Here is a 19089-nt window from a genome sequence, read left to right as displayed (position 1 = left end):
CCAGTAGCTTACTTTTCCTGTGATGAATAAAAAAGAAAAAGGAAATCAACAAGTGTTGGGGGAGGAGCGGAGATCATTCCTCCTCACAAAACACCCCGAGAATCAGAGCGGAGGGAAGCCAGAGGCACACAGCTGGTGGGTAGGACAGGGACACCCTTCAGAGGCTTTCCCTTTGGAAGGCTCTGAGCACTGATAAGACACACAGGGTAAAAACTTCTCACCGTGTGTTCTCATGGCACTTCCTTGTAGAATCTCATCGGCCTGAGTACCAACAGTGGTGCCTGTCCCGTCCTGATTAATCAGGACTGTATTATTTATTTACCTCAACACGGGTGTATATTCAGCTGGCACTATTTCACCCTGTTTTGTATCACTCATACTTTTTTTTGGGGGGGGGAGAAAGTATTTTCAAAGCATATATTTGATAAAGGACTTTTAAAAATATTTTTTATTATATTATGTTAGTCACCATACAGTACATCCCTGGTATTTGATGTAAAGTTCGATGATTCATTAGTTGCGTATAACACCCAGTGCACCATGCAATACGTGCCCTCCCCACAACCCATCACCAGCCTCATACTTTCATGGTGTTTTCTTTCCCTATAACTAGAAATTACCCTTTAGTCATGGGGTTACCTTCAGCCCAGTACCAGCTCTGCATACGGTGGGCAATTGCTGTATGACTGTATTAGTAAAGCTTTGTTAGGAAAGACACTGTCAGCCGACGGGTTTCATGATCAGCTATATCTTGGAAAGCCATTTGGGGAACCGAGTGACGCTCACAGCCGAAGGCTCTAGGACGTGGAAGCTGGGGTATCTTCTACCCAATCCCATTGAGTCAGGCCACTTAAAACCAGGAGGATCTGGGATCTGAGCTCCAGGAGCTGTATCTGACATGATTTCTACCATGGGTGGGGAGGTTTGTAAGTATATACTTGCATACAGATTTGCACGAATGCTCAGTAAACTCACTCAATTCCTGTAGATATCTTCTTGCATTGTCAAGAAACAGACATAATCCAAAGGATTCTTCAAAGGATGCAGCCTAGCAAAGAAGTCAGCTGCTTCATCTGCCTCTGTGGCCGTAAACACAGCCACATCTGTGGCCTTACAGTCTTACTAGTCTGAGTATATGAAGGGAAGACTTTAAGTACCCCAAATATATAAAGACCATGAGACTTGCCTGGAGGTGGGAAACCCAGTGAAAAAAAGAACAGCCGGATCGCCAGATGCTCAATGGTGTTCTTCAAACATTTTTTACTTGACTCACAGTAGGAAGTCATAGTGAAAAAGACATTTTGTATCGGGACCCAGTAAGCACGTACGTATACATAAATGCACGTGCACAGACATATATAAACACCTCCACAGTCCTCTATGGGCACCTGTGAACTCAAACAAAGCCTTCATAAAAGACTTACCCCTCCTATTTGTGATGCACGCCAATTCCTTCTATCTACTCTATTTTATTTTTTAAAAAACAAAGTTACAGTCCATGAAATTGATTTCACAGCCCATTAATAGGTCACTGCCCGCCATGGGAAGAACCATTACCCTGTAATATTAAGTGGCCACTGTGTCTATTTTCAGCCTTAACGGTTCCTATTTTTCTAAATTCTTTCCCGTAACCATATGTCATATGCATGAGGCAGACTAACTTGATGATTAATTTTCACCGTGTTTCACCAATAAGCCCAAGGGGCTTCCATGCCTCTTGGGTCCACAGCATGGTTAGAGCACCCAAGCACAGTCATTGCGGATCGAAGCTCTGTGCTTTGTTCTTCTCCTCTTTCTTTTCCTTTCTGAACAGGTTGCTTTTTAATGAGCAGGGTATCACACAGCCACACGTGGAACAGGTGACCCACATGAAATATGCATGCTTTTTCTGCCTCAAAGTCAGAAATCTCGTGGGACAGGGAATACTGCTGAAGCACCTTTCCAGATGTGAGTTACCCCAACACGGCAAGCAGCCCTCGTGATGGCATTCTTTTTCTTACCTTTCCCACAATCTGTTAAAGCCCAGAAGTCCAAAATAAGTCACCCACGGACAACCAGTGCCATGCCCCAAGGCTTCTCCTTTCCAGCAAAGGCTTTCCTCTCCAGCTGCCCAGCGCCCTTCCGCTAAACCTGCAAGTTGCCTTTGACCTCACCCCAGCCTCCAGGCCAAATCCATGTCCAGTCAATTCTATTTTCAGAACATTATCTTATTTCAGTTGCTTGAACGTGCTACCCTTCCCCCACCTCAGGACCCTTGCACATGCTTTCCTTTCTTCCTTCTTCTCAGCCCTAATCTCCTATCCACTCTGCCTCCTGTGAAAAGCACCCTGCACAGAAACCCTTCCTCCCCTGTCCTGTCTAAGCAGCAGTTCTCTTTATGTGGATTCAACCTCCATGCCTTAATTCTCTTAAGAGTCCTCATCACATTCTGTGATTATTTTGTCTATTTACTTGTTTTGATTCTCTTCCCCACCGAAATATTTGTTCCTAGATGTCAGGGCCCCAAACTGTTTTGTTCGTCATATAAATGAAGACATACAATTTAAATTTTATAAGCTTCTTTGGCTCTTTAAAAATATCCTCAAAATAATTCCTTTAAAAATCAAATTCTATTCTTTCTAAGGATTTATTCTTTTAAATAACTAGGAATCTAACTAGAGGAAAGATTAATGGCAGACTGCACTATCTGCTCAAGAACGAAGATCTGATCATTAACAGACTAAATAGGGTAATTAGGTATACAGTTGGAATGCAGTGTGCAGGCTGAAATTAGTAGTGTATAATTGAGCCTCATTTAACTGCAGGAGAATTTCACTGAGAGAATTTTATTTACATAAGAAAAATGGCTTAGATTGCTCTGAGAGAATTTAAACGTATATATGCCAAATCACTCCTCACTTATTGAATCCAGCCCAGGGTTGCTAGGTTATTCTTCAGTCCTCGTGTGCAGGGGTAACGTCATCCTTTCTGGCCAAGTGACTTCTTCTAGGCAGCCCAAGGTCCAAGCTGGTGCTTCATGGTTCCTTTGAATATCTCGGTGACACTTTCGTAAGCATAGCAGATCCTGGCAATATGATGTCCTATGTACGAAGCCTACTTTCAGGAAAAATCCAAAGTGTGTCTCGTACAGTGTTACGAGGTGGAGGGAAACAGTAGGTAAGCAGAGCAGACATGGGGATTGACCTGCCCTGGAGAGGCTGCTGTCACTGGGGGAGGCAGTTCTAAGCATGCAAACCGACTAGATTGAATGCAGTTAGGGGGTAAAATGAAGTAGGGCTGGAGGACCAGGAGATCTGCTACCTACCAGCTGGGAGGATGGGGTTGGGTTTTGGAGGGGGAGGATTACAGCGACCAGGGTAAATATTGAAAGCCGCCCCTTATGCTTTTCCATAGGCGTCAATGTGATTGGATTGAAAACCAACCTAAACAAAAGGCCATCTTTTGACACATTTACTCCCAACATAAATATTACCCTGGATTTCTCTCCTTCCGCTCTGCCGTGCTGCTCAAATGAGTTTGGTCTACGCCTGCTGCGTCCATATGCTCACCACCCACTGACACCTTCTTCAAAATAAATTTCAACTGCACGAGGAGCGCACTAATAGAGTGTTCCTTTAAGATATTCAAATACATGAGACAATGAAATGAAACCTGTAATTCTCCCTTCCCTTGCCCTAGTCCGCTGGTGACTTCAGAGGTGACTGCAGCTCACACATTGGTGGATATCTTCTGACACCTTCCCATCTGTTCACTGACACACACAAGTGTATAGCGCGGGCACGCATCCATTGCCTTTTATACGGGACACGGTGCGGTGCTCCGTACTCACTTTATTTGGTGCCTTGCAGATCTCCTCGCGCAGTCTGCCGTCTGCATGCATTTACCCTCCTGTCGCGTAGACGGCTGCATGGTACGGATACACCCGAACTTCGCTTGTGCACCCTTGATTGGCGTCTGGGTTTGTTTACGGTTTTCCGCTTTTGAACAAGGCCGACATGTACCTTAGCTGCGGACGTTGGTACGTGCGCGTGCGCGAGTGTTTCCGTAGGACAGGCTCTTGAAGGGTCGAGCTGGAGGGAACTGCATGTTATAGGTTACCGGAGTGCCCACCAAAAACCAAGACTTCACCAGTTTGTACGCCTGCCAGTAGGTGTACGTTTTCAAGCCCTGTGCAGACCACATATTATCACATATTTTAATTTTTTCCTAATCTCCTGGATTAGAAATAGCATCTTGTTTTAATCCACATTGATTTTTCTCAAGTTCTAGATAAATTCCACTCAGAAATCAATCCATTTGTAGAAGGTGGGCGTTCTTGCAACATCGAGCCGTCTGATGCTGGGATTCGTGCCTCTTTCATTTACCCAAGTCTCATATTATGCCCTTTGGTAATGATTTGTAGTGTTAAGTTCATTACATATGTGACCAGCCGTTTGTAGCTAGATATTTAATATTTTTATTGACCTAGCCAAGTGGGATGCTTTTTCATTATATTTTATTGCTGATTACAAGTATTCTAGAGCGCCTTTCTCTAGCAGGCACTCACGGGACGTTCTTGTTCAACATCACCGTATCGCCCCCTTGCACAGAAGCGGACACGGAGGCTCTTTCGGGTCACGTGTGTATTCCGGTTTATGCTGACAGGGAGACGCAGAGCTGAGTCTGCGCCATCCTCTCCGGAAATCCTCCCGCCTGGTTTCCAGAATCGCACACCCTCCTGGGTCTCTGTCCGTCCTTTCTCTTGCTGTGTCCTGCTGGCCCTTTTCCTCCACTCCCGACCCGGGGAATTCCTGGGCATCTGTTCACATCGAGGGCTTCTTGGCATGCAGAGCTTGATCCGCAAAGCTCTGTCTCCAGTGTGACTTTCATCACACCCCCAAAGTGGCCCATCATGCCTTCCCCATAAAAACAGACACCCTCCCCAGCCTCTTTGCCTGCCGGCACCACCACCATCCCGTCCGTCCTTCAGACTGAGCACTTGGAACACTCTTCTCTCCAGTCCAGTTCTGTTGATTCTTCGGCTTAAATGATTCTGGGTGGATCTCTTCTGTTCCACTCTCCCTGTTCCTGTGCCTTGCTGTCTCACCAGGGCTCCGACCCAGAGCCGGGGAGCGTGGTAGCTGAGGCTGTGAGCTCGAAGCCACGATACCAGGGCATCACGCTGGCGGGGATACCAAAAGTTGTATGAACACGGGCAAGTCACTTAACCTCTGTTCCTTACTGTTCTCATCTGTAAAGTAGGACTCATAACAGCACCTGCCTCGAGGAGTCATCGCGAGAACTAAGTGGGTCAGAACGCAGGAGGTTCACACTAAGCGGGCCATACCTCTTGGCTCCGGTGAGCGTAGGTGTCGATACCCAGATGTCTCTGCGTCTGCATTTCCACTTCCTATGACATTCACATTCGATGAGGGGCGCACCCTACTCCAGTATGACCTCATCTTAACTAATTCCACCTGTGATGAACCTTTTTCCAAATAAGGCCACGTATTTGGAATGTGGTCTTGGGGTTTGGATTTGACTCCTGAATTTTTTTTTGGAGGGGGACTCACTTCAACCCATAACACCAGTTTAGAAGTCTTACCTTAAGAGCCTACTCCTCTCCCTTATACGCAGCTTTCAACATAATTTTCTTTGAACAATCATTTTTATCAGGCCACTTAGTCGCCCAAGATAGGGCTGTAGCTGCTTCACCCCTATATCTAACTAGGGCCTGGCACCCACCCATCAGGTCACACAACAGCCCCACCTCAGAACCAAAGGGAGGGTCCAATTCCATTCCAGTCTACATCTGAATTAAGAGAAGGCGATAATCTACGTTTATCGTAGATTATATATATATGAATATATATATATATGAAAATACATATTTATGTATTTTTTCTGTTTCCACTTCTATTTTAGTTCATGCTAATTCAATTTCCAAACCCAATAAAATGTTAAGATTGTCATTCAGAGGCTCATCTTGTTTCTACCACCATATACTTAGAACTTAGATTTCAATCTTCCTCTTATTTCTCGGAGTCTGTTATGGAAAGCGCCCGGGACAAAGCTCGGTTTCATTACACAGTCGGCTGTCACTTGGAGGTGGCAGGCACAGCTGATAAAAGTTTCATTGTGTTACGCTACCATTTGGCATCTTATTAGAAGAACCATCTGTCCTTTTAATTACTATTAACTCAGTTCAGATTGCAAGAGCAAAAAAAACCCTAAGATATATTTCTGACTAAGTGAAAAATCAAATACGCTTTTAAAATCTTCCTGGAAATAGTATTGTCCTTATTGAAGATCTAACAGCCCGGCTGCACAGGAAAAAAGCCAGAGAGCATAATGAAAGAATAATTAACATCAAAATCTTAAAATATGCTCATTTTCATGTAAGAATATATTATAGTCACTCCTAGAGGGGAAAAATACTGTTTTTATGTATTATACATGAGGAAGTTTCATGTTGAAACCTAAAAAGAGGTATTTCAGCTTGCTTTCTTTTTACCCAGACTTAAGAAGAGACATTTTGTATACAAGCAATGATAGACTGTTTCATCCGCCCACCTCCTGAACAAATATTTCCAGATAGCATAGCTAGGCACCACTATGAGTAATGCAGATGAAAAACTGAGCAGGACAAATCAAGTTTCTGTTGGAGGCGAGAAATGTTAAGCCAATCTTAAACACACACAAGGCAACCTCGCGTAGATGTGATAAAATCAGGCTCTGTGAGCATGCGTGACCATGGGTACTTTAATGTGGGCTGGCATCGCTGGGACCTGAGGCCAGAAAGATAAGAAGGAGCCAGCCAGGTAGAGAGATGGGCTCAGGGTCTTTCACGTAGCGGGATTGAGAGGACAGCGTGGCTGGGGCGTAGTGGCAAAGGGAGAGAGGGGACGAGTGGCATTTGGAAATACAGTCAAAGCCTGAACCATCATAGGCCACCATCTTGTTCCGTCTAGTGGGATCCGGTCGACACTAAATGACTTACTTGATCGGCGCTGAATGACCATGGCTTTGAGTGGGGGACAGGCCGAGAGGGGCAGGAGTAGAAACAGAATGAGACAAGCCAGGGACACACACCCCCCCGCTGCCCAGGGTGTGTAGCGGAGACGGGGAAGTGGACCATTTTGGTTATATTTTAGAAGTAGGAACAGAAGGACCTTGCATTGGATGAGATATGAGGGGTGAGGAATGGTTAATTTGGAAAACTTTAGAATACCTGACAAATATGCGAGGGGATATTCTTATTCACATCACACGATGATGCTCACAGAGGAAGGCCTTGGGTTTCCATGAAGGTCCCAGTTGCCTGCAGGAAGGAAGTCTGAGGATGGTGTCTCTACGACCGTGCTCTGCCCACAGCCCCACACTGGGATTTAGGAAGCTATTCTGCGGGCCTTGTTCCGTCCCTGTGCACCCTGCTAGGACCCTGTGGTGTGATCCGTTTTGCTGGGGTGACATAGCTCCATGTGGCGGGAGTGTGATATGAAACTCAGCCGTGTTATTTCCACGCTGATGCTTTTCTTGCTACGTGAGGCTGCTTCATAGAAGTTAGCAAATACATGAACAATTAAATACTCTGTCCGTGTCCATGGGCTCTTCCCAGTCTGGCTCAGGCAGGCTGATGGCCTTGGCAGCTTTGCGCTCACGCCATCGACTGACGACTGACCGATCCCATCAGGACAACAGAACAACCCACGTTACGCTGGCTTCTCTAGCTATCCTGCTTGATGCACAACTCCCTGTTAGATGACGTCCGTGCATTAAACTACGGTTCAACACTGGAACAGAGACGAGGCTCTTCACCATCTGTCTTCCATACGTGAACAAGCCAAAGTTTCAAGAGGCTGAATGTCTTGTTTGAGGTCACACAGCTGGAAAGTGACTTTGACAGGTTGGGAATTTGGAGCCACTGGATTCTAAAACCCGACTTTTTTCTCCCACCGTGAGAAATCTTTGCGGGTGGGTGAACTTGTTCTACTGGGTACCAAGGAAAAGATCTTTTAACTTGGTTCTTTATAAGAATGAGAAAAAAAAATGAGCTGCGTAGATTGAACAAGCAGATTAATAAAGGATGCTTTACCATAGGAAGTTAATTCTTTATGTCAGAGTAATCTGCAAGGATATAGACAGGTTAGGTAATAAGACCGTTTTCCTGCCTGGGTGTTGGTGGTTACCTTCATCCAGGTGAGACGAGGTTTCCTGATTACACTCCAGCGCCCACCCCACCCCCGCGTCTCATTCCTTTTTGGATTCCCAGAGCCCAGGAGAGTGCTGGCCCAATGAATGGCATACCCTTCAGCGCTGGTTTTCCTAGAATCAGCTTCCACATGCTTTCTTCTGGAGGTCTCTGGTGCCTGCTTTCTGCCACGCAGATCTTCAGCTACACGTAACTGGGCAAATGGGTGGCTGGAGTTGAAAACTGCTGTTTTCATTTCTGCCTCTGATGCTATTGCATGGAAAACTTGAAAAGGAGACAGGAAGAGTGCAGCTGCAGGACTTATACCTTGAGTGTCCCTATAATACTCCCAGTTGTGCAGATGTCCCATTTTCTTTGCTAGCTTTACATCTCCAGATGGAAATATCCCTCTAGTCCCTGTGCTGACCTGGCTGACCTGGTACCGAGCTGTGGGCTTGTTAGTGGCACTGACATACAAGCTCATGTTAATAACGTTGGAGAGCCACACCAGCGCTTACTCGCTACCCACGAACTCTTAGTTTACGCAAAGCTCTAACAGCTGTGGGATGTCTGGTTTCTGCCTCTTGGCATACTGAATACATCACCCTGTGAATGTGTGGATGGGAATATGAGTGGCAGAGAGAAGTAATTTTTGGTTTGCCTGGTAGCAAAGGAAGGAGCAGATACACTGTTGAAAACAGAACTGGGGCTTAAACATCTGGGAACCATTTAGTACATGTTGAGAAGCCAAGAGAGCTTCTGAGACAGCCCTCTAATAACTGAGCAGTGTAGCTCAATACTTGATATCCGTAACAATGACCCCGGACCCAAAAATCTGTCACTATCATTCAGTTGAATGATTTGCAATATGTTTTACGTGACCCAAAGTATGCACTCTGATTTGAGAAACGTTTTCATCTAAAGTGCTAATAGTTTTCCAAGGGAAATAAAATCACCTATAAATTTTTGGCTTTTTGCACAGTTGTATGTTACCAGACAGTTGTGAGCAGTAAAGGGGTGTGTGTGTGTGAGACAGACAGAGTTCGTGTGTGTGCTGATTACTAATATCAACGTTTTGTATCTCGGTATTTGCTTACTTTAACAGAAGCGCATTCTTCAATCCCGTTTCAGAATGTGAATGAACCGTTTATTCTATACGATGCGAAGGCTCTGATGATGGAAGGCAGGAAATGGCACGTGGTGGCAAGTTAGGGAGCAGTTAAGATGATTTCTTATCACCATGGAGACAAGACATCTGGTGCTCTAAAGACTGTGTGCCCTTGTTGCCCCTGAAAATTCCAGGCATCTTGGGAGTTCAGACTGTGCTCCAGGACCCTGGGTCTTCAGGGCTCTCTCTTAGTCAGAGGCTTCTGTCCTTCATCTTTATTTTGTTTTAAAATGTTGATCAATTTTGAAATGGGTTTCGATGGGAAATGAGGGGCTAGACAGAGATGGTTTCAATGAGGTACAGTAATTGGGACAATTCCTTCTCCCTGTGAACATCTCCGGACTGTTTAAAACAAACAAAGTTCAAATTCTTCCGAAACAACAGGTCTTAAGGGTCTTATGTGGCATGCTAAGTGAGTAAAAAAAAAAAAAAAAAAAAGTGAGATATTACAGGAGCAAGTAAGTGATTAAGTTAAATATGCCTAGAGAATAGAGCGCTCTCAGGAGTCGGCAGAGTAATGAATGCACACGGCTGCTCCTTCCGCGTGCATTTCCCAGCCCTTCCGAGCAACAGTACACAGAATGCTTTCCACTCGCATTTCAGCACTGCTGATGGCCTGTCAATGCTAATGAAAATACTCAGTGTTAGAAAGGTGACAGGAATTACATACATTATCTTTCTGTTCCTCTTTTCTGTCTGCTGCTCAGTACTTTCAAGGAGCTGGTTATTAAAACATTATGTAAGTATGCAAAATATGTTGAAAGAAAGAATGTTTCAATAGGCACAGTATCTATTGGTAAGAAAAGCTGCTGTGTGATGACATATGACAAGTGGTAAAAGGTATTTTGAGTTGCTTTCTCTTTGTGGGAGGATAAAGCAAAAATATCTAGAATATATAGCTTGGCTTTTCTAGGTAGTCTAATATTTAGCATATTTATAATATATTGTAAAATAGTTTAAAAAGTGAATTTTCTATTCAAAGATTTTTGTACTATTTTTTGGTTAATTTGCATTCTTTTAAAAAGCTTATTCATGATTGCTATCTGTTTTGTGATTATTTTTTTCTTATCCGTGCCCTTTTGCATTGATCTTACTTGTGTGAGAAATCATAAGCCATTTTTATTTTGTGTGAACAACTGGTCTATGAATCAAGTATAGTCTTTATAAAAAGAAAATAACCAGGGGCTGTAGGAATTGTGTTCATAACTTAAATATTTGAGACCCGAAATTATCAAAGTCAAGACACCTGGTAAATTCTGATTGAAATAAACAAAAGAAAGTTTCAAATGAACCTAAGAACAACAAACAATAAAAGAAGGTAAATTATTGGCATTCTAGTCTTTCCCAAAGAGACAAAATCACATTATCCCCCAGCTAGCATTGTTATCAGGCAGAGAAGTACTCTGTAAGAGAGTCTAACGGCGTCAGAGGGTGGGGTCCTGAGTCCCTCACCGTGTGGGTGCCACAGCTCACTTTGGGGTTTACGTCTTTGCCTGCATTTGGTTTATTATCAAATTATAATTGAACGGTACCAATTGTCTTCAGATATTTACATTTTCAAAGGAAAAATTACCTTTACCCTTCTTAGAGCAGCACTGGCATTTGATCTCTGACTGTGCCCGGCTCCGAACAGGTGGAGTGGTAAAGGCACGCGTCCCAGGAGGGGAAGTGATGACTGACGATCGGTGGAGTAGTGATTAAGAAACCGCAGAGTCCGAACACGGACGACAGGGGGAATTGATCCTAGTCTTAGAATCGAGCCTTAGGTGTTGGTTGTTATTATGAGGAGGGAAGACAGTCCTTCCTGGGAAGTTGGTGGGTATTTTACTGCTTTCTAACCTAACATTTGTGGGGTTCACGGAAACACTTCAAACGGAGGTGAAAGTTCATGCTCACGTGAGGTAGAAACTCACTAAAGAAAGTTAATCCTCCCTTGACTGTAGTCATCAAAGAAAATCTGCTAAATTAGCTGCACATCAATGATATACCAGTTCTGCTGCTCTAAAGATAAATACATGACCTAAAAACTTAATTCATGAGATTAGATTTTCCAAGCATATATTTATTATGTAGCGTATTTACTCAAAACTCCTCATTCAGGATAAATGAAAAATTAAAATATCTTGGACCCTTAAAGTAACCGACACCATTAGCCTTTGCCTAAGCTTCCTTCAGGTGGGAAAAAAGTAGTCAGCGTCTTTGTTTACGTGATTTGAGTTGCTTTTGTTCTATTTTAATTGGGCAATCATTTTCTTCCGTTGCAGGATCTAGATTTCTCATCACATCCACGGGAGCCTTGTATATTAAAGATGTACAGAATGAAGATGGATTGTATAACTACCGCTGTATCACGCGGCACAGATACACTGGGGAGACCAGGCAGAGTAACAGCGCTAGACTTTTTGTATCAGGTAAAAACCCCTCGAGACTGTGGTTACCATTTCTGTTATTCCTTCGTTAGTGTCCTGAGGGAAGTCAACCAAACTGCAGAATTCATGAGTCAAATAAAGAATTCTTTATTTCCCCCCCAATATTTCAGCAACCAAAGGTTTTTAAAAAAAAAAAAAAATCTTAATACTATACACCACACGTATAGATATTCCAAGGGAAGTCATTTCAGGTTATGTAAAATTCCATATTCCTATGACCCAGTATGGCTTCCGTTTTGAGGAGACCGCCTCCTTGCCCTGCATATTTGTGTCCTGTCCACCAGCACCGTGAGGCTTCTTGTGACACATAGCTCCAAGCGAGAAGAGCAGGGGCACAGGGACCATGCCTGTTGTTCCCCATATTATGTCTAACAATATCGGGGAAATCACCCACATCTAAAGTTAAAGGGATAGTCACTCCCTCCGACCTCCTTCCAGGATTATTCTCAAGTGAAGAAACCTGAAGGCCGTTGACTCCGCTCTGCTGGAAATATGTCAGTTCTGTGCCTTTCTTTATAGCATTTGGACTTGAGAAAATATCCACCTTTTGCATAATCTTCACCACCGGCTTGTTACCGGCCCATCTGTCAAACAAGTAAGCAGTCAGCTCTCACGGCTAGATCTTCACGGAGCCAATTAGAATGTGAGATGTCCATCTCAGTCCTAGAAATCTAGTGCAAAATATTTGACCTTTGCCCTTGCAGCTTTAGAAGGTAAAACCGCTTCGTGACCTGAATATCTTTATCTTATTTGTAGTGATGCTTTGTGAGGGAGAAGGGATGGAAGGCTGTTGACCGTTGGTGTAATTAAAAACATTGCTGCCCAAACACCCACTTACTGTGCTTTTTTGCTCTATCTGGGTTCCTTTCCACATTCACATCCTTAAAATAGCCAGAGCCCACCCCTGTTTCCAGGGGCTTCGCAAACACAAGTCAGATTCAAGTGATTTCTTCTCTGCACACAAAAATAATTTTTCTTTACCTCTTCTTCTTCATGCCAATCGTTACTTTATCCCTTGTTTTTTAGCTCTGTGTTGTTGCTTCTGTTAAGGGCAGGAGCAATCAGTGCTGTAAAATTATATTCCATTAAAAAAAAAAAGACTGGAGAAAACAAATGAGAAAGTGAATGGCATCTGTGATCTTTGTCCATGGTGGTTTTAATGACAGCACAGTGTTCGACTTGCTCAGGATATCCTAGAAAAGGTTTTGTGTGCATTGGGAACACCATAACAGTAGTGGGACAAGGAAGGGGAAGGATTGGGGGGTAGATCTGGGTACAAGACTAAATTGAATTTTAGCAAAAGAAGTAATAAACATTTCTCCATCCCAAAAAGTGAATTAGATGATGTTATTCTGAGAGCCCGTCTTTTTTTTTTTTTTTTAAGATTTTATTTATTTATTTGTCAGAGAGAAAGAGAAGAGAGAGAGATCACAAGCAGGGGGAACAGCAGACAGAGGGAGAAGCAGCCTTCCCACCAAGAATGTGGTGACTTGATCCCAGGTGACTAATGTGGGACTTGATCCCAGGACCCTGAGATCATGGCCTGAGCCAAAGGCAGACACTTAACCAAACGAGCCACCCAGGCATCCCTGAGAGCCCATCTTTCTTGAAAAAGAAACCTGAATATAAAATCTGAAAAGAAGGAGAAAACCGGGGGCGGGGGGGGGGGGGACCCTGAAATGTGGACTTCTCTCTATTATAAATTATTAAGTACTGATTTTCAAATTTAACCCTTAGGGTTGGAGAGGCAAATTTACTTTTCTTAATTCCAAGTTTTTGTTGTTGCTGTTGTTGTTTTTATAGAATCCTTTACTGATGTTTTCAGCATTGACAGCAGGACCCATGAGTACTTGGTCACTGTGGAAATGAGTCACCCAGTGGGCATTTGTGGTGGGAAGTGAGGGGCCCCAGGGCACAGTCTCATGAAGGAACGTCTCACACTAAGACACTGAGTGTTTGGGGGTAGAGGTGTAGCGGTAGGGTCAACAGGGTCAAGTGTCATGGAAAGACTCTTGAGAAAGTCTCTGTATGTAGCACATAGCTATGAGACCTTTTTGTCACAGAAATGTTAATAACGTAGTTGAGGTAGGAAATTGTTAATGCTAGAAAATGAGACCATCAAAACTGAGTGAAGGTGACTATTCGAGAAAGCTAACCTCTGACAGAAAAAGAAGAATTAATTTTACTTTACATTTAAATGTATTTAAAAATGCACACATGGGGTTTGGGTCCTGTGGGGGCATTAGTGACAAGGTTTTTAATGCTCTTAAACTCCTCCTGAAACTAAAACAGACCTTATATAATGACAAAAGAAAAAGCATATGGGCAAGGCCTTCCAGGAGCACTTGGTGGAACTGGAACGTGGGTCAGTGTGGACAGAGAGCTGCCGCGGTGGGGGCGTGCAGGAATGGCCGCCATGTCACAGGAGCAGCGGGCGGTAAAGAGGAGCAACGCGCTGGGACTCCACATGGTCACAGAACTGCAAAATAGTTAACAGATTCTCCTCTCCAAAGCAGAGGATCAACCCTTGAGTGGACCCTGGGGAAATGTGTCCAGGACTATTCACCACCTTGGATAGACCTACCTGAGTTCAGAGTGGAAGATGGATGCAAATGGCCATGAGAGCAGTCAGTGATGACCACATCGCTCCTCAAAGATCTCACAAGTGTCCAGCACATACTCCTTTCAGAAGGACAGAGAGTCACCTGGACAGAACCGCTGGCTTTAGGAGCCAAGTTGAGCCAGAGTGACTCAGCATTACTAAGCGTGATGGAGGAGACTCAGGAGGCATGGGAGGCCCTGGAGGAATTCCATCCTATAAAATACTATAACGTAGAATGGGGCAGGGAGCGGGGTTAATTATGTCTATGATACTTTTATTTGGAACCAAGATTTTCAGTGTAAGAGAAAAGATAAAAATACAAAATTCCTTGAAATGCCTGATAGAAACTATCAGTACACACTTGCTATATTCTTATGAATGTGTCCCCAAGGACTTTACATTGAAAAGGCCCAGAAGCAATGGGTAACTGACAGCAGCAAGCAGCTCTAATACTAGATCCTAGTGTCCTTTAAGCACTCCCCCTAAAAGGGACCATGGCTCCTTGGAAGAATGGTGGATTATAGTGTCTGGGACAGGAAATGTATAAATGGGCCTGAAACATTAACAGGGTCTTGTCAAAATGATAGAGGGGACAACTTCTGAAGGGGCTCTCATTGGCTGAGAGTCTGATGAGTTGAATTTCGAAATAATGATTGCATTTGATGGATAACCATGAAACATTTGAAAAACTTTTGAGTTTGTTATGAATACATACACGTACATATAGATAGGTATATACTTCTATCCGTATATACTTTGATACACACACACAAATCTATTTAATAACAACCAAAGCAATAGTAAGAATCTCACTGGTCAACATAGAGGAAACTAGGGCAACAACTCTTGATTTTTGGATACTTGGTAGATTAAAGAGAACCACAAATTCTCTTTATCTTTCCTGTGACTATTGTATTTCAAAATAACCAAATAATCCCAGTTTAGGAAGGAAAGTTCTTATTTGCAGAATAATTACGTCTACTGCGTGTGAACGAGCTATGACAATTAGAAAATCATTTCAACCCTTAATGAAATAACTCATTCAGACAAACTTTATCACCTGAAGTTGCTGATCAATTCAGCATCACCGAGTGTGGGAAAGCTTCGTGTCGTACGCGTGCGGAGAGAAAGGAAAGAGGTTGAATTTGATCTCATCAGCTCATGAGAACTAAATTCCAGTTTATGAGAAACATGGCCAGAGAAGCATGTTCAGTGACACCATCAAGAAAGAAATTCACACTGAGGGTTTCCTACAAAACAACTCACCTGGCTTCTTCAACAAGTCAAAGACATGAGAGAGGAAAGAAGGAGCGGCCTGCTTTGGACTAAAAGAGAATCGAGAGACATTAACTGTTAACCGTAGAACAAGGGTGATTTAATTAGCATCACTGTAAATAATAATAATAGTAATAATGACATGGTTTCAGCTCATCAGGGGAAAGTGACTCTGGAATAGGTACTAAATGGTACCAAGAGGTTATTATGACTCTTGTATGTTACTGACATTGTGGTTTTATAAGAAAACTTTTATTTTTATTCAAGAAACATACTAATGGTGTAGTGATAAGATGACATAGGTTCTATGATTTGACTCAATATGATAGCACCAAAGGCAAAGACTATAAAGAAATAGATGATAGAAAAATTTTTGATACCTCTTGTGTCTGGGTGATGAATATATGAGATGCATTATGTTATTTTTTCTACTCTTGTGTGAGTTTGCAAGTTTTTGTGATAAAAACTTATCTTTAGGGGCCCCTGGGTGGCTCAGTTGGTTAAGCATCCACCTTTGGCTCGGGCCATGATCGCAGAGTCCTGGGATCGGGTCCCATTTGGGCTCTCTGCTCAGTGGGGGTCTGCTCCTCTCTCTCTCTCTCTGCCCCTCCCCCCCAGCTCATGCTCTTTCTCTCAAATAAATAAATAAAATCTTTAAAAAAACATATTTTTAAATGTAGATAAGCAGATTGAAGACGAGGAGATGAAAATTAAATATAGTGCTGTTTGGTTGTACTAATTTTATATGTGACCAAGTGTCCCCGGGGAGCTGTCTCAAGCATTGCTTAAATTGCGTACTTAAAACAGAAAAGAAATGTGCCACTCCTTTTTTGTAAAGTAGTTTTATTGAGGTGTAATTTACCATCCATAAACTTCACCCATGCTAAGTACCCAAGTCAGTGATTTTCGTAAACATAGAGAGTGGTGCAACCATCAGTGTCATCCAATTTTAGAACATTTCCACCCCCAGAAAACTCCTTGTGGCCCATTTGAAGTCAGTTCCAATTCCCATCTCCAGCCTCGGGCAACCACTAGTTTACTGTCTGTCTCTGCAGATGAGTGCTTTCTGGATATTTCCCATAAGTCGTATCTCACATGTGGCTTTGTATCAGGCTTCTTGCGTTTAGCTTCATCTTTTGTGGTTCATCCACGTTGTAAGATGTATCAGTAGCTCACTCGTTTCGGTTGAATAGTATTCCGTTCTATGTATATACACACATCTCATTTAGCCCTTCACTAACTGATGGACATTTGGGTTGTTTCCGCTTATTGGCTATTATGAAAAAGCCCGCCGGGAACCTCTGTGGACAGGTCTTTGAGTGAACACGGTTTCATTTGTCTGGGACAGGTACCTAGGAGTGGGACTTCGGGGCGCTGTGGTAAAGTGAAGTGAAGCATTTTGAGAAACTGCCAATCTGCCTTCCAAAGTGGCTGTCCCGTTTTACTTTCTTATCAACAGTGTATGGGGGCCAGTTTCTTCCCCCACTTCCTCATGAGTGTCTGTTCTTGTTGGTGTTTTTTTTTTTTTTAAAGATTTTATTTATTTATTCGACAGAGATAGAGACAGCCAGCGAGAGAGGGAACACAAGCAGGGGGAGTGGGAGAGGAAGAAGCAGGCTCATAGCGGAGGAGCCTGATGTGGGGCTCGATCCCATAACGCCGGGATCACGCCCTAAGCCGAAGGCAGACGCTTAACCGTTGTGCCACCCAGGCGCCCCTTGTTGGTGTTTTTTATTATAACCTTCCTAGGGAGTGTGCAGTAGTATCTCATTGTAGTTTTAATTTGCATTTCCTTAGTGGCTAATGCCACGGGGCATCTTTCCATGTGCTTATTAGGCATTTGGATATCTTCTTTGGTGATATATCTATTCAGATCTTTTGTCTATTTTTTTTAAAGATTTTATTTATTTACTTGACAGAGAGAGAGAGGGAACACAAGCAGGGGGAGTGGGAGAGAGACCAGTAGGCTTCCTGCTGAGCAGGGAGCCGGACGCGGCACTCGATCCCAGGACCCTGGGATCATGACCTGAGCCGAAGGCAGATGCTTAACGACTGAGCCACCCAGGCAGCCCCAGATCTTTTGTTTATGTTTTTAAAAGGCTATTTATTTTTTTGTCAGAGAGAGAGAGAGAGCACAGGCAGGGGGAGCAGCAGGAGCAGAGGGAGAAGCAGGCTCCCCACTGAGCAGGGAGCCTGATGCAGGACTCGAACCCAGGACCCTGAGATCATGACCTGAGCCGAAGGCAGACGCTTAACTGACTAAACCGCCCAGGCATCCTGTCTTTTGTCTGTTTTTTGATGTTTTTTTTTTTTTCCTTACCATACAGATGTCAGGGTTCTTTATATGTTTTAGAGAGAAGTCCTTTATCAGAAATATTATTTACAAATATATTCTCCCAATAGGTTCCTCCTTATTTTTTCCTTAATGGTATCTTAGAAAGTGTAAAATGTTTTCATTGTCATTAAGTGTAATATATTGATTTTTTGCCACTTCTGTTTTTGGTGTCATGTCTTAGAACTCTGCCAGACCCAAGGTCATAAAGATTTTTTCCAGCCTTTTCATCTACAAGTTTTAGAGTTGTAACTCATACATTTAGATCTACAGCCCATTTTAAGTTAACGTTTTGTAGGTGGTGTGAGGTAAGGGTTCTAAATTCTTCTTTTTGATATGGATATCCCATTGTCCCAGTCCTTCTTTTTAAAAAAGTCAGAATTACGCAGCACTATCTTAAGCATATTTGAGAAATTTCTATCAATAATTAGTTGCAGAACAAAAATCTTAAGTGTAATTATTGGGTGTTGCTTTTTTTGTGACTAGCATTAGAAGTGAGCACCTTTTGTTTCCTGAGTTGTGGGCTTGCTCAAAAAAAAAAAAAAAAAATTAACCGCCCCACCAAAGGAGTGACACCTTCTCTGTGTCACTTTCTCCAGCACCAGTGCTTTCCCACTCCAAGCAGAACAGCAGATTTGGTAACCATGTAGTCCGTAAGACAGTCACTTGCTCTTCAACACCTTCCAAAGTCTGCCTAAATTCCTTCAGGGGGGGATTGAAGCAATAAGGCCTCTGCTGGCAAGGGCTCTGCACCTGCTGTTGTGGGCTTCATACATCTCTAATTCCTCCGGAGCCCCGCACCCAGATATGTGAGCGAGCATAATTAGGGGCTACGGAATTCTTCAGTTATAACGCGTGATGGAACTGCAGAGGAGTCCTGGAAAGGAGATTATTAGGTTCCCTCATCATATCCCATGAGAACATTCACATCGTCCTCATAAAGCACCAGGGAGGTGAGAAGAGCAGTGGTATGTCCTGGATTTTTATCTCCGATGGTCACAAAAGAAAACCCCAGCAGAACCAGTTTAGGCTCAGTGTATTTGCCACTTTTGCTCAGGTCTCCTGACTGCCCCCGGTGACTGACTGTGGAATCACAGCACTTTAAGAGGCCAT

General features: G+C 43.3%; 1 protein-coding gene across 2 annotated transcripts in view; it reads left to right on the top strand.

Annotated features, from left to right (window-relative positions):
- The window catches only part of DSCAM (DS cell adhesion molecule), a 718005-nt gene that overhangs the window by 402257 nt on the left and 296659 nt on the right, over positions 1 to 19089 (top strand). For both annotated transcript variants that reach the window (XM_087861321.1, XM_087861322.1), the window contains exon 4: positions 11603 to 11749. In XM_087861321.1, the coding sequence (XP_087717447.1) occupies positions 11603 to 11749 (147 nt within the window). The remainder of the gene's footprint in view (positions 1 to 11602; positions 11750 to 19089) is intronic.

Source organism: Ursus americanus, chromosome 4 (assembly GCF_024610735.1).
Source record: "Ursus americanus isolate L20-20 chromosome 4, mUrsAme1.1.p, whole genome shotgun sequence".
Classification (NCBI taxonomy): Eukaryota; Metazoa; Chordata; class Mammalia; order Carnivora; family Ursidae; genus Ursus; species Ursus americanus.
The sequence above is the reverse complement of the archived record's forward strand: the minus strand, read 5'-3'. Positions and strand labels throughout refer to the sequence as shown.